Below are 15,828 nucleotides of genomic sequence, written 5' to 3' on the forward strand. Positions count from 1 at the left end.
CAAACCCTCATGGCACGGCCCGAGATTGGGAACAGATTTATCTGCCGAGCTCTTCCCCGCTCTCCCCTTCCCTCCCACTGCTGGGCTGGAAAACCCCAGCATGGAGCTGGAGCAGATGGGATGCAGCTCCCCATGGCTGTGGGGGGCTCCCCACACCCCCAGACCCCCTTATGGATGCACAGCCCCAAGGAGAACGAGGTTTCCTGCGACCCCAGAACCCACCAACAAAGCCAGACACGCAGCACAGTTTATTCTGGTTTTTAATTGTAATCCAAATCATAACACAGCCGTAAAATGCCCCAACAATATGGAATAGGGAATGTGGATGTTCCCAAAGCATCTACCTCGGGGGTCAGAACCCAGTCATACAAAAATAGAAAATAAGGTATTTTTATATATAATATATATATATATGATATTTATATAAAGTCAAGAGCTTTTTGGTGTCAGAGCTGAGCTGGTATTTACACAGGTGACAACGGAAGAAATGAGAGAAGGAGTAAAAATAAATACAGGTGTGGGCAGAGCAGGGGGTGCAGGTCCTGGGGGGGGACAGGGCCAGCTCCCCCCCGCAGCCCAGGCTGTGCCCAAAGCTGTTCTGGCAGGCAGGGATTAGGGGGGCTGGGGGCAGCTGCCCTGGGTGATGGGCTCCAGGTAGGGCCATGGTTGTGCCCCCCAGGCAAGGCTGCCACTGCCCCAGCCCTCCAGGCACTGGCATCACCTCCAAAGCTGGTGGGAGCCTGGTCTGAATGGGCCTAGGGAAAACCTAAACTGAAATCCATTTGAACACACACGTGCTGAAACTTTAGGAGACAATAACATACATATGTTTATATATATATATATCTCCAATCTGATGCAGCGTGCACTGCCTTTCCTGCCACTGGCAGCTGGGGCCGAGCCCCTCAGGGAAGGCGAAAGTGCAGATTCCCTCTAGACCTCGAGCTCCTGGCCAGAAACGTCAGCAGAGTACCGAGAATCCATCCAAAAATAAATAGGCCCAGGGCTGCTGGCCAAGGACACGTAGTGGGGGCCCATGGACACCCCTCCACACTGCACTGGCAGCAGGGGAGGGCACCAGAGCATCCCTGGGCACCTGGGCCATGAGCCCCCTCCCCTGCTCCCTGGCTGGCAGGATGGGAATCGAGCCCCCTGCGACTGCTTAACATACACAGGGATAAATAAGGACCTTTTAATCTTAATAAATATCAGGTATATGGTTTGTACAATATACACATAATGCCCCTGTCTCCCAGCTCGGCCGAGGGACGATTCACACGTAGTTCTCCTCCACGCTGTCCGTCTCCGCGGAGAATTTGGCCGCAGCTGGAAACAGAGGGAAGTGGTGAGGGGGGTGATGTTGGGGAAGATGAAACAGGAAAGCCTTAGAAATAGGATTGTCTGGCAAAAGATTTTGAGAATATAGAAACTATAAGCGAGATTGAAATGAAAGCAAGCTTTGAGATCCCTCAGTTACTGAACAACTGGAAAACAATGGTGTGGCTGGCTGAAGGTGATCCCCTTTTGATGGAACAACACCCTCTGCTTGCAGACAGCTCCAAGGGTCAGAGCAGACCCTGCCAGCTTGGCAGAAGGGGCCCAAAGAGGAGTTTTTAGGGTTTAAAATGTAACACAGTATGGTAATGTAGTGACTCTTATAGGCTGTATGTAATTGCTATAGGATTTGTGTATTGTACTAGATTGGTTAGTGAGAATCAGAATATTCAACACAGAAGAAGATTTATTGTATTGGAATGGGAACTTTGCTCTCTTACCCTTTTTACTCTCTTACCCCTTTTACTCCCTTACTCCCTTCCCCTCTCATCCTCTCTACCCCTTTCCTCTCTTGGGCCTGCTCTGAGCTGTGCCTGGCAGCTCCCAGCAGGGCCCTGCACCCAGGCCTGTCAGAACTCAGTGCATCCCTCTGGGTGTCAAGAGTTGCCAAGAACTCTGACGGGAGGCTCGGAGACCCTAGCATGCAGCCCAGAGCACCTGGGGATTTGATTTTGACCCCTGGAGCAAGTTGCCAACTTTGTATGAGGACGTAAAAGTCACACAGGTTTGAATAGTATAATAATAAAATGATCACAGGGTGAAAATGTTGATTTTAGGATTTTTGGTATGGGGGTTATAGGGACAAGATGGAGGAATCTCGGCATGTCCAGCCTTTCCTCTTCTTCTTCTTGTTCTCCATTTTCTGCAGTGATGTTGGCACTTTGGGATTGGTTTAGAGTAGAAGTGCACTGTCTAACATAGGTGATAGGTATTGGGAATTAAGTGTAAATATGTTATATGTAGTTTGTAGTATAAAAGGACAACACCCCCTCAGGGGCGGTCAGAGTGCCTGTGGCTGCCCTGCTGAGCAGACCTCAGCTGGGCAGAAAGAAAATTTTATAGATAAGAATTAATAAACAACCTCAAGACCGAAAAGTGAAGAGTCCAGACTCGTTCTTCAGCTGCACGAGCCAAAGCAGAGACATCCTGCACATCTCAGGGCAGCAATTATCAAACAGCGACCCGAGACAGGCCCTTTGCAATAAACCCCAAATTCCACAACGGGGCTTCAGAGATCTCTCATCTCCGTCCATCCCACCCCCAGCACCCCCAGCACTCCCACAGGGTGTGAGGGCTGGGCTGGGGCTCCGTGCCCGCCCTGCTCACCTGAGCAGCTCCCGTAGTGGCGCACGCCGATGGAGCGGCCGCGGTGGCAGGTGGCCCGCCGCAGGTGGCACGCCGACGGGTAGGTGACGTTGTTGTTGCCACACAGGGCGTGGTCCAGGCTGGTGGGCTCAGGGCAGGGCGCTGTCCGGCACATCACGCAGTGGGCGCTGCCCGTCTGGTCCACCACGCAGGTGTGCGTGCCAGGACACACCACGCTGGAGCAGGACTCTGCAGGGAAGCAGTGTTGGAGTGACCCCAAGGACAGCCATGCCCTTCTCACAGCTATTTCACCCCTGAAATATTTCACAGCTATTAAATCTCACAGCTACTTCACCTCAGGCAGGCTTTGGGGATCACCACAGGGTCACCCCATGCCCTTCTCACAGGCTTTGGGCATCACCCCAGGGTCACCCCATGCCCTTCTCACAGCTATTTCACCCCTGAAATATTTCACAGCTATTAAATCTCACAGCTACTTCACCCCGGGCAGGCTTTGGGCATCACCCCAGGGTCACCCCATGCCCTTCTCACAGCTACTTCACCCTGGGCAGGCTTTGGGGGTCACCCCATGCCCTTCCCACAGCTTTGGGCATCACCCCAGGATCACCCCATGCCCTTCCCACAGCTTTGGGCATCACCCCAGGGTCACCCCATACCCTTCTCACAGCTACTCCAGCCTGGGCAGGCTTTGGGGGTCACCCCAGAGTCACCCCATAACCTTCTCACATACCCCAGGCAGGCTTTGGGCATCATCCCATGCCCTTCCCTCAGCTTTGGGCATCACCTCAGGGTCACCCCATACCCTTCTCACAGCTATTCCACCCCAGGCAGGCTTTGGGCATTATCCCAGGGAAACCCAGTCCCCTCCCTCCTTTTGCTAGCAGGGGACAGAGCAGAGCCAGAGGGTCCTGATCTCCCATCAGAGCTGCTCCAAAGGGCAGGGGCTGGCAGGGGCCGGCATCCTGAGCCCCTGGATGACCTTGAGTCCCCAGGCTCAGCCCTGGCCAGAGCTTTGCCAGGCGGGAGGAGCCGAGGCCCAGCTGCAGCAGAGGAGGGCTGAGCCCACGCAGGTGCCTTGGCAGGGAAGCAGCAGCCACTGGGGCCAGGCTGGCAGCTGCCGTGCTGGCCCCGGCGAGAGGGAAGGGCAGGGTCACCCTGGAGCAGAGCCAGCGCTGGAACGAGGGCGCACGGGGGTGGAGGGAGCCTGAGCAGCAGGAGCAGAGCCCCTGCACAGGGCTCTGCTGGGGAGGGTGGAGGCTCCTGCACCCCCACTGTCCCTCCACCCTCCTCTCTTTCCCTGATGGATTGGAAGATTTGGCATCTGCAGCTCCCAACTCCCATTTCTTGCCCCACGTTTTTCCCTGCGCAGCCCAGAGCTCGACAGGCAAAGCCTTCCAGAAAGGAGGGCTGGAAAAATAACCATAATCCTTCTGACAGCTCTTGGCAGGGCTGGGTGGATTGCTGCACTCTTTACAAAAGAGGAAAAAAAGGGGCTTGACGTTTGTAAATTACATTTTAGGGACTGTTACTGCTCAGCCTGAGGCAAGGCCAAACCCCATTGCACCAACAAGCTGCAATGTCCCCTCAAGGGACAGTGAGACCCATGGCATGCAGGGACCTGTACCAGGACAGTGTCACAGACAACTTCTATGAAAAATCCTTTCCTCAGGATTTTTTCCTCCTGAGAAGCTGAGAGGCCTCAGGAACACAATGTAAACAATGGTTATCTGCTGCTGTGGAATGCAACAGGTGCATCTGGGATTGGTCTCATGTGGCTGTTTCTAATTAATGGCCAATCACAGTCCAGCTGGCTCGGACTCTCTGTCCGAGACAGAAGCTTTTGTTATTCATTCTTTCTTATTCTATTCTTAGCCAGCCTTCTGATGAAATCCTTTCTTCTATTCTTTTAGTATCGTTTTAATATAATATATATCATAAAATAATAAATCAAGCCTTCTGAAACATGGAGTCAGATCCTCGTCTCTTCCCTCATCCAAGAACCCCTGTCACAGGACAGATCTTCCCTCTTTGTCCCACAGGGAATGGGGGACAGGACAGGGAGAGGATGGGGATGGGATGCAGTGGGGTAGAGGCACCTACTTTTGCATTTGCCCTGGTACATCACTTCGAGGTCGGGGTGGTCTCTGCACTTGGCTGTCAGCAGGTCACACTCGTCGCGGTAGGTGTAGCCATCAGAGCCACAGACCTGCAGCTTGCGGGGCAGGCTGGAGCAGTCGGGGGCGCAGGCACACTGGGGACGGCCGTGCTTCATCTTGCACACCTTGTCGGGGCCGCACACCACCCCCTCGCAGCTCTCTGCGGACAGAGGGCAGCACTGCATGAGCGGCTGTCACCCGCCGGGGGAGGCTCCGTCCTGCCCGGCCCCAGAGGGTGACACTCAGTGGGACAGGGTGTCCCCTTCGTGGTCCCAAACACCCCTGTCCTGCCCCACAGTGTGACACCGAGCAGGACAGGGCGTCTACCTTGTAGTCCCCAATACCCCTGCCCCAGAATGTGACACTCAGTGGGACAGGGTGTCCCCCTTGTAGTCCCCAACGCCCCTGCCCTGCCCCACAGTGTGACACCAAGCAGGACAGGGTGTCTCCCTTTATGGTCCCCAATACCCCTGCCCCACAGTGTGACACCAAGCAGGACAGGGTGTCCCCCTTTATGGTCCCAAATGCCCCTGCCCCACAGTGTGACACCAAGCAGGACAGGGTGTCCCCCTTTATGGTCCCCAATACCCCTGCCCCACAGTGTGACACCGACTGGGACTGTCCCCTTCATGGTCCCAAACACCCCTGCCCTGCCCCACAGTGTGACACCGAGCAGGACAGGGTGTCCCCCCCGTGGTCCCCAATGCCCCTGCCCCACAGTGTGACACCAAGCAGGACAGGGTGTCCCCCCCGTGGTCCCCAATGCCCCTGCCCCACAGTGTGACACCAAGCAGGACAGGGTGTCCCCCCCGTGGTCCCCAACGCCCCCCGGGTCAGGGCACGCGTGCTGAGCCGAGCTGTCCCAGCAGCATCTGGATCTGCTCAGCCCCGGAGCAGGAGCAGGTCCTTGGCTGCAGCTCCTCCAATCCTCCCGTGCTCACCCCAGCCGGAGCCCCGGCCCCGCTCAGCACCAGCTCACTCCTTCCCATCTATTTATTCTTTGGAAGGAGACATTTCTTTTTCTTGTGCAATGGAAAAAATCCATCTCTGCAAGGCCCCAGTTCCTGCAGAAGGAGCCGGGCTCCATGAGCTGTCGGGGCGATGGGAATGCCGCTGCTCCCTGCAGACAATGCCCGGCCCTGTCTCGCTCCCTGACTGGAACACAAGAGCAGGAGGCAGCAGCCAGAGCTGCTCCCCAGACAGGCAGATGCTTTGTCCCCCCCAGGTCACCTCTGGGCCAGCGTGGGGGCCAGGTCCAGGGGGTGCTGCCAGTGCCCCAGGGCCGTGCCCACGCTGGCGGGGATGGAGCGGGGCTGGCAGCTCCAGCCAGGGGCCCATGCTGCTGTGCAGGGACACTGGTGCCTCTGCAAGGACAGGCAAAGGGGTCAGCAGCAGGGATTTTCCTTTAGATTCCCCTTTGGAGACCCCTTTGACACCTAAAGCACACACATCCTTCACCCCAAAAATGCCCCCATAGCTCCCCATAGGACACAGGCACTGCCACCTAAAGCACACACATCCCTCACCCCAAAAATGCTCCCGTAGCTCCCAGGCACTGCCACATAAAGGACACACATCCCTCACCCCAAAAATGCCCCCATAGCTCCCAGGACACAGACACTGCCACCTAAAGCACATCCCTCACCCCAAAAATGCCCCCATAGCTCCCAGGAGCTGCCACTTAAAGCACACCCCCAAAAACACCCCCATATCTCCCAGGACACAGGCACTGCCACCTAAAGCACACACGTCCCTCACCCCCAAAAACACCCCCAGAGCTCCCAGGCACTGCCACCTAAAGCACACACATCCCTCACCCCAAAATGCCCCCACAGCTCCCAGGACACAGGCACTGCTGGGACTGCAGGGCAGGACCAAAAGGATTCCCAAAATGGGGATTCACCCCCATGAGGAAGGATCCCCACAGACAGGGCGTGTGCTGGGAGCTCTGGGAGGCACAGAGGGGGATTTCCCTGTGGGAGTTGGGCCACCTTAGGAGGAGGGGGAGAAAGAGAAAGAGGAGGATGAGGAGAAGAAAAAGGAAGAAGGGGAAATTCCCTGTCTGCTTGGCCCAGCTGTCCCTGGGGGAAATTCCCTGCTGGGAAACACTTTCTGATTTTGCTCCCTGATTTCCATAGCTGGGACCTGTCCCAGGGAAGAGAAGGATGAGACTGGGGGACCTCAGGACAGAGCAGGGTAGCTCCGTGTCCCAAAGCTGCCAGAACAAACAAGACCCTATCACCCTCCACTCTGAGATGCTGCCAGCAGTGCAGAATCCAATCATCCAGACTATCCCAGCAAGGGACACTTTGGAGCAGTTGGAAAATCCACCCGTGACCCCAGCCCTGCTCTGGGTCCTGTGGGGGGACACCGTGTCCCCAGCAGCTGGAGCCAGGAATTTCACCTCCCCCCAGAGACCCATTTGCAGAGCCCCCAGGGTCAGGCCAGCACCATCCCTGGCCCATTTTATCCTGGAGTAACCTTTCCCAGCCTCACAGCTCCTCTAACCCGCCCTCTTCCAAGGCCTCTGGAGCCGGGTGAGGAGCAGCACCAGCTCCATCTGGATGGGACAGGCAAGGGCTGCCTGAGGGTGGGGGGTTGTGGTGCACGTGCTGGCCAGGCTCTCCAGTGGTTTCCTCAAAGATCCTGCTGCCAGACACCAAAAAAACCCCAGGAGTCACAGCTCCCACCATGGTCAGCCCTCCCTGGGTCCCCCAAACTCCAACAAAGCCCAGGAACCACAGCCCCCACCATGGTCAGCCCTCCCTGGGTCCCCCAGACCCCTGACAGAGATGGGTGAGGTGAGTGCAGGCTCCTGCCTGGGGGCTCTCTGTCCCCAGTGCATTTGCCTCCAGCACAGGGGAGCCTCTGGAGAGGGTCCCAGTGCTCCCAGCTCCCTCCAAGCAGGGATGGGGATGGGGCCAGGATCTCACTCAGCTTTTAGCTGCCCCAAGCTGCGGCAGGACAGGGTTGAGGAGCTGCCATTGCAGCAGCGCTGAGGGGTGCGGGGAGCTGAGGGAAGTGGTTTGGTTAAAAACCTTTTTTTTTTTTTTTTCCCCTTTAAGCAAATAACAACATGACCTTCCAAAGCCCTGCTCCTGCCTCCTGCGGGCAGCAGGTCCTGGAGCTGTTCTCACACAGCCACGCAAGGGCTGGAGGAGCCGCAGCTCCGGCACACGCCAAAACATCTGGCGGGGCTGGAACTCACAGCTGGAGAGTTTCCACTTCTGGAACTGCCCGTTACATAAAGCCATTTCACACACGCGCTGGGAGGAGCGAGGGGCAGCGGAGGGGAAGAAGAAATAGATCTTTTTTTTTTCCCCTCAGAAAAACCTGACGAAGTTTCCTTCGGAGCAGGGGAGGGAGGCCCCAGCTCAGAGGGGTTAACTTGGGAACAGCCAGCTCCAGATCCTCTCCCTGCACTTGGCTGCCCGGCCAAGACCTGGGTCATGCATCCCTCTCCACTGGGAGAGCAACTAAAATACACTCAAAACCAAGAGCAGCTGAGGGACACAGGCTGTCCCGCCAGCCCTGATCCACAGCAGCATCCAAGCAGGAGCTGCAGCAGCAGGAGCATGGGGTCAGCAGTCCCTGGGGTGCCTGTGCTGTCCCAGACCACCAAGGAGAGCTTTTCTGGTGAGGGGCAGCCCGGCTCTGTGCTGCTGCATCACCCAGACTCTGAGTGTTGCCCCCAGGGCTCCACACATTCCCCACAGCAGCCCCTCAGCCCCCAACTCGTCACCTTTGCAGGGGTGGCAGGTGACCAGCCCCAGGAAGCCCAGCAGGCTGATCTTGTTGCCTGGGTAGGTGTAATTAGACCAGGCCACGTCCACGTTGCCGTTGGCACAGCATTCCTCCCACGTCACGCCCGTCTTCAGGATCATGGTGCACTTGGCCTCCTTCCCCTGCTGCAGCCAGCAGATTCCACCTGTGGAGAGGGCAGAGGGTGAGGGATTCCTGCTGTGCCAGGACCCCTGAAAAGGGCAGAGAGATCCTGGCAGTGGCTGGAGCACCTCGGGGCAGAGGCACAGGGATCACTCTAGAGCCTGAGACAAATTGGGGAACCGAGAGATGCTCTGTGCTGGCTCCTGTGGCACAAGATCTGTCCAAGAGCAGACATCCCCAAGGGTCCCTGGCATGGCAACTCAGTGCCCCCATGGCCACCCCAATGCTGCTGCCAGCCCTCTCCTGCCAACAGGCTCCAAATCCAGCACTTGGACCACAGGCATGGACCAGTTATCCCAGCACTCCCCATGATGGATGCTCTGGGAGATGCCCAGCTTGCCAGCCAGGATCTGTAGGCTTGTAGCTTGCCTCTCCCTTGCCTCTGTGCCCAATTCCTGCCTGGCCCCACAGCGAGGGGGTACCAGACAGAGTGGGGGCAGTGGGTGGCTGCTGTGAGGGCTGGATCTCCTGGCATGTGCCCCACAGAGGGATGGAACTGTTCCCTGACACGGGAGCCCGACACCCACGGCCTCTGCGAGGAGCATCTGAGCCAGTGGCTGGAGCACAGGGCACTTGCTCCAGCCCTTGGGTCTGGCACTGATCCCTCTGACTCAAAAGCCTGTTTGTTCCGTGACCCACCAGCGAATCAGTTAGAAATTTTTTTTTCTTTCTTTTTTTTTTTTTTTTTTTTTTTTGTGAGTGATTTCTTTGCAATTTCCGCCTCTGCAAACCAGCCTCTTGTGACGCTTATTTGGGTTCGTGCTCTCATTAGCTGTGCTTGAGGTTTGCTAAACGGCGAAAGATGGAAGGGAGGGATGATGGGGGCAGGGACGGGTCTTGCGCTGCCAGGCGGGAGTCGCTCCCCTCCTCAGCAGGATTGACCCGGCTCCAAAGCGGAGCCTGCCCCCGTCCTAAACCCCCTGTGCCCCTCTTTTTCCCCACGCACGCGATTCTGGCTCTGTCACAAGTCCATGATGGAGCAAAGCCCCGGGGATCAGCGCCCGCACACCTCGGGCAGCACCGGCCGCTCCAACGCGCGGGTTTACCCTCCACGGATTTATCCAATTGCTTTTCCGAGCTCAATTTCCCGTTACAACACCCGCGCTCCCCACGGAACGTTCAGCATCGTGCGAGGGGAAGGTGGAAACTCCCGCTCGGCTGCGGGGACACCGGCGGCACCGCGCGGCACCGGCGCTGGGCGGGCTGACAGAGCCCCGGTCCGGTGTCACGGGGCGGCCTCTCCCGCTGTCCCGACGCCGCCCAGGCACCGGCAGCGGAAGCGGGAGGGGTCCGAGCTCCGAACTTCACACGCCGCTCCCGGCCCGTCCCACCGGGGGCACGCAGCCCCGGAACGGGGATCCCCCGGGACGCACCGGCTGCGCGATGTCCCGATGGCCGCGATCCGGGACGCGGCTGCGGAACCGGGCGGCACCCGGGACCCGCCCGCCGGAGGGACACCCGGGCGACCGGGACACCGGAGCGGCACCGCCGGGCACCCGGCAGCCGCCGCTCCGCCCGGTATAAAGGCGGAAAAAAGAAGAAAAGCCCGGGGACCCGCCCGGCGGGACGGGACACCGGAGCCCGGCGGGACGGGACGTCGGAGCCCGGGGCTGCCGCCCCATAACGGCGCCGCGACCCCGGGCCGGGCCGCCCCCGCCCCGAGCACCTGCCGGCGGCAGCGGCGTTACCGGCGGCCGGACAGACGGACGGACTGCACCGGGACCCCCGCGGCTCTCTTACCGTGCGCGGCGGCGGGGCTGCAGAGCGCCAGCAGGCAGAGCGCCAGCCGCAGCGGCATGGCCGGGCCGGGCGGGGACGGGCCGGGACGGGCCGGGGCGCTCCGGTGACCGGTGACCTGTTGCTGTGAGGCGGCGGCGAGACCGAGCGAGCTATAAAGCGGCGGGGCGGCGTGAATCACCGGGCGGGGCGGCGCGGGGGGGCCGGGGCGGGGGCAGCGGCGGGGGAGTCGGGGGGCAGCGAGGGGGATGAGAGCGGGGGGAGGCGGTGAGGGGCTGATCGCCACCGAGTGGGCGGCGGAGGGGGTCGTGTCCGTGTGTCCCACCGGCACCCCGGTACTGGGATGGGTTCGGGGAGGTTTGGGGGTGCCCTCGGTGATCGGGGTGGAGAGGAGCAGAGCGGTGTCTGTGCACAGCCCGAGGCGTGGGGGACCCCAGGGCGCTCCCCTGCGCTCCCCTGCTCGACCCCTGTGCCTTCCCCACCCATCCTCGCATGAAGCCGAACCTGCCTCCTCCCCGAGCAGCCCCGGCTGGCAGCAGGGGGACGGTGTGGGGCTGTCTCATCTATGGCTCCTTTCATCTCTGCTCCCCAAACGCTCCCACAGCTCGGCTGGTACCCAACATCACTGCCAACACACAGAGGGAAACTGAGGCACCACCCTGAGCCTTGCCAGGCAAGGAGAGGAAGGAGAAGAACTGTGGGGCCATACCCCTGTGGCACGTGCTGTCCCTGTCCTCCACAGATGTCCCCATCACCACGAGGACTGCTCCATCTGCCTCCTGAACAGCTCCCCTGGGCTGGGCAACTGCAGCTGGGCCAGCACTGCCAGGCTCTCAGGGGCTCCCGGGCTTTGTGGGGCTCCTACAGGACAAGGGAAGGGCAGCAGAGAACCCAGGGCAAGGCAGGGCAGCTTTGGCTTTGCTCCTTGCTTGTTGCCACCACAAAGAGACCACCCGCCTGTCTGAAGGGGGCTCAGGATGCACTGGGACCATCACCCTGCTCCCAAGGCAGAGCTCTGGGGACACAGCTGGACACAGGGGGCTCTCCAGCCCCCAAGCCCTGTCCAGCTCCCAGGCACGCAGCTGAGGAACGTTTCACCCCGTGCACTGGCCCCAGCTGAGGTCATGTTTTCGGCAGGGCTGAGCCGGGCTCTTTCGGAGAGGGGCCGCAGGGCCCAGGGGAGCCTGCACCACCCACCCGGCCCTGCAGCAGCCTCCTGGCTCTGAGTGGTGCCAGCACAGCACGAGCAGCTCGGTTTTGGCGTGGGATGGGGCTGGACACGGCTTTGGTCCTGTGGGAAGTGGAGCAGCCTGGGGACAGGGGGAGTGGGTGCAATGCCCTGTGCCAGCAGGGACAGAGAGCAGTGCCACTGTCCCTGCCACATCTCCATCCCTCCAGGCAGCAGGCAGGCTCTGAGCAGGGCAGATCTTCCTTTTCTTCTCCACTTAGAGCCCTGTGCACCCCCAGGGAGGGGCTGGGAATGAGGAGGGGTTGGAAATGGGTTTACCCCGGGTGGCACTGGTGCCATCCACAGGCACAGGAGGCCTGCAGCACCTCCTGACACTGTGTGAGGGGACAGTGCAGGCTCCTGGGGGGAAGCACAGAGCCAGCAGCTGGCCCTGGGCTGCTCCTGGCCCTGTCCTGGCTGCTGTGACCCAGGCTGGCTCAGAGCAGTTGCCCATGTAAGGGCAGAGGGCTGGAGAGCCAAACTCCCGAGCGGGATGTCCATGAGCGAGTGGGTGGTGATGCACTCGCTCACTCACATGCTCCAGGATGCGAGAGGAGCTCGCAGAGGCCAGCAAGGGATTTTCCTTGGCTGCCAGTGGGGTTGCACAACCGCAGGCTCTGGCAGGGAAGGGGTCAGACCTCGCTGCTGCATCTGTAAGGGAGCAGCCAGGATCCTGATAGAAAGGCAGGAGGAGGCTGGTGGCCAGGAGGGAAGTGGATCCCAGAGCCAAAGGGTGCTCAGAGTCCTGTTGAGGCTGCCCTGCTGCCAGGAAAACCATGCTGGGGGCTCTGTCCTGCCTGTGGCTGAAGCAACTTGCCTGTGGTGATACCACAGTGCTGGTTCTTAAGCAAAGCTGGCAGCAAAATTCCACTGGCCAGTCCCACACGCAGGGTGATGCTGTCTGCCTGAACCCCACAGACACCCCAGGGTGTGACTGACCCCCAGCAGCACCCACGGAGTGAGCGGGGTGAGGAGCTGGCCTGGGAGCTCTGCAGCACCCAAAGGGAGAGAGAGGAACCCCTGGGCCAGGGCTGGGGGCGGCTGGAGGCACTGGAGCAGGGACAAAGGAGCCCTTTGGAGCACAGTGAATGGTGGCTTCACATCTGACCTTTCCTCTGGGCACTGGTGCCACGCTGGGTCAAGGCTGCAGCAGGATTTCAGGACAAGGTTCAGACCCAAACATTCTCCCCCCAAACTCCAGCTGCTGCACACTGCTGCTGCTGCTGCTGGGCTCCTTTAAGGAGGGAATCTCGCCTCTCTCATCAGTTCAGGCTAATTAAACTCTGCTAAACCAATTAGAGCTGCAATTTGCAGCTAGAGGTTCTATTGAGAAGAAGAGCCCAGGGTCAGGGCAGAGGTTTCATACGTGGATCTGTGGGCAGGTGTTGGCCAGGGCCCTGCGTGTTGCCATTTCCCTGTCAGACAGGGGTGATCCTGGCCCCGTTCCTCCTCTCCTCACCGCTCTGGGATGCCCCAGTTTCTCTCATGCAAGCAGAGATGCTGCCAAACACCGCGGTGGGGAGAGGGGCTGCTCCACAGCCCCAGCTCAGCTTTGCCCTTGGGACCCTCGGGGACAGGCTGAGCTCAGCAGGGCTCAGCAAAGGGGACAGGGCTGAGCCTGGGTCACATCCCTGGAGCACGTGGCGAGTGGCCAGAGCCGAGGGCACGGCCCCGCGCTGCTGCCGGCAGCCCTGACCCGGGGGCGGGATTTTCTGCCGTGTCCTCACGGCTCCAGCCCAGTGAATTGACTCAGGGTTTGTTTGGGGAGAGAGTGTCAGGCCGGCACCTTGATGGGCTCACTCCACCCCCAGCGCTGACACGGAGCTTCGCCCCGCGCCCCGGGGCGGCAGCGTCACCGCTCCGTGCCTCAGTTTCCCCATCTGCTGAGGAGAGATAATGCTCCCTCCGCTTGATCCTGCACTATCTCCCAGGAAGGTTGCAGGGATTAGTTTGCTAATGTTTGCAAGGAGCTTTGAAGATGAAAAGCCGTGAACAAATGCCAAGAAGTGCTGAGCTGGATTCTCCTCGCCAAGTAATCGTTTCATGTTGCTGGGACACTTCCACTTGTGTGCATGAGGGAAGGCAGGGCGGGAGCGTTCAGGGAGGGCTGGGAGCCTGACATACATTCCCAAGACCTGCCCCTCCAGATCTGATCACCCATTCTGTTTGATTCCTGATCAGATCCTGATCCCTCCTGCTGATGGCCAGAGCCAGACCCCCTCCCTGCTGCTGGCACCAGCATCCCCAGCACCCTGCAGCTCCACAGGAAGCATCGCCCTGGGGGGATTCACTCCCTCTCCCCTTCTCAGAAATGTCCTCTTCCTCTCCAGTGCTTTGGGTGCCCCCAGCAAGAGCCACACTCGCCCAACACCGCTTCTGTTCAAATCTTTGCTCTTAGTGCCAGTCTCAGCTCAGTCTCAGCTGTGCCCTGAAGTGATGGGAGATGCTCTGAGCTCTGTCCATGCTGGGGAAATGCCAGGAGGTGCAAGCGACATGGGAAGGCTGGGATGTGGGAAAGCAGTGACCAGAGCTGGCAAGGTCATTGCATCCCATCCCATGCCATGGATCCCATCCCATCCCATCCCATGGATCCCATCCCATGCATCCCATCCCATCCATGGATCCCATCCCATGCCATGGATCCCATCCCACCCCATCCCATGGATCCCATCCCATCCCACCCCGTCCCATGGATCCCATCCCTGCCATGGATCCCATCCCATGCCATGCCATGGATCCCATCCCATCCCATAGATCCCATCCCATGCCATGCCATGGATCCCATCCCATCCCATAGATCTCATCCCATGCCATGGATCCCATCCCATCCCATCCCATGGATCCCATCCCATCCCATGGATTCAATGCCTTGGATCCCATCCCATGGATCCCATCCCATCCCATCCCACAGATCCCATCCCATGCCATTGATCCCATCCCAGCCTGCAGAAGCCACAGCTCGTGTCCCTCTCAGCCAGGTGCAGCTCGTGGCTCCCTTTCCACACCAATTTCCAGCCACCTTAGCAAGATCCTTATGGGCTGATCCCGCTGCCCACACAGCTGAGCCCGGTGGGGTTGGCCTGGCGGTGCCCCAGGCTCTGTGTGTGTGTGTTTGTGAGTGTTTGTGAGTGTTTGTGTGTGTTTGTGAGTGTAAACAAGCCGTGAGTCAGCGCCGGCGGCCGTGCGGGCTCCCAGCGCGAACGCTGGGCGAGCCTGGAGGGAAGGAAGGGCTGGCAGCACCGGGAATGTCGGGCAGCCGTGAGGGGCTGAACCGGGTCCAGCAGAGCCAGGAAAACCTCCTGGGTCATTAAAACCTCCTGGTTCCTTGGTGAGGCTGGGGAGAGGCGCTGCTGCAGGAAGCAGCACCGGCTGCTCCACTGATCTTTGCTCCCGGAGCAAGGTGCTGTTATTGGGGTGGGACAGACGGGCTGCTGGATACTCCCAAACCAGCCACACCATGGGCCCCATTGGCACTGCAATCCCAGCATCTCAGCCTGGTGGATCCCCATGCCATGGGCCTCTAAAGAGCAGAGCCACCACAGGTCACATCCTTGCTGGAGCCCAACATCTGCCACACAGCCCTTGTCAGCCAAAGAGCCTCATTGCTTGGCCCAGGCTGGCAGTTGTTAGAAAAGCATGTTTTTCACATTAAAATTTCCCTTGAAGAACAATGGTTTAAACAAAGCATTAAAAAGGAAAGAATCCAAAAAGGGAAAAAAAAAAAAAAAAGAGAAAGGAAAATTTTTGGTGGAGCCTAAAATCAGCCCCCTGGGACCATGAACTTCCCCTCTGCCTTGGCTGCTCCCAGGGGAAGGTGAACCATTGGGACAGCACAGCTGGAACAGGGATGGACCACCAAGATGCCAGCAGCCTTTCAGATCCAGGGATCAGAGCCATGGAGGGCTGGGACCACCCTCCAGCAGCATCCCCTGGGGTGCTGAGGATGGGGCTCAGCCTGTGCCGCTGCTCCTGGGTCACCCTGAGCCGCTGGATCACGGCCAGATGGGATCCAGACCCACAGCCTGGAGGTGTGAGGCTCCAGGAGATGAGGTGGGGGATGTAAATCTCTCGATCTGTCTGAGCAAATTCAAAGGAGACCGA

The 15,828-nt window shown here is 59.4% G+C and overlaps 1 protein-coding gene across 1 annotated transcript; it reads right to left on the bottom strand.

Annotated features, from left to right (window-relative positions):
- Positions 1-355: 355 nt before the first annotated feature.
- On the bottom strand, positions 356-10,606 carry FSTL3 (follistatin like 3). The gene is made up of 5 exons (XM_054650273.2): positions 10,503-10,606; positions 8,560-8,745; positions 4,762-4,977; positions 2,662-2,889; positions 356-1,326 (listed from the first exon to the last, which is right to left on the bottom strand). Exons 1-5 carry the CDS (start codon positions 10,558-10,560, stop codon positions 1,274-1,276), a joined length of 741 nt encoding a protein of 246 aa, XP_054506248.1. The 5' UTR covers positions 10,561-10,606; the 3' UTR covers positions 356-1,273.
- Positions 10,607-15,828: the final 5,222 nt, after the last annotated feature.

Source organism: Agelaius phoeniceus, chromosome 29 (genome assembly GCF_051311805.1).
Source record: "Agelaius phoeniceus isolate bAgePho1 chromosome 29, bAgePho1.hap1, whole genome shotgun sequence".
Classification (NCBI taxonomy): Eukaryota; Metazoa; Chordata; class Aves; order Passeriformes; family Icteridae; genus Agelaius; species Agelaius phoeniceus.

Excerpts from the sequence above, each read along its gene's own strand:
- FSTL3 (XM_054650273.2), bottom strand. The coding sequence starts at position 10,560 with ATGCCGCTGCGGCTGGCGCTCTGCCTGCTGGCGCTCTGCAGCCCCGCC. Across the intron at positions 8,746-10,502 it reads CAGCCCCGCCGCCGCGCACG|GTGGAATCTGCTGGCTGCAG; the intron begins GTAAGAGAGCCG and ends CCCTCTCCACAG. Across the intron at positions 1,327-2,661 it reads CCACTACGGGAGCTGCTCAG|CTGCGGCCAAATTCTCCGCG; the intron begins GTGAGCAGGGCG and ends CTCTGTTTCCAG.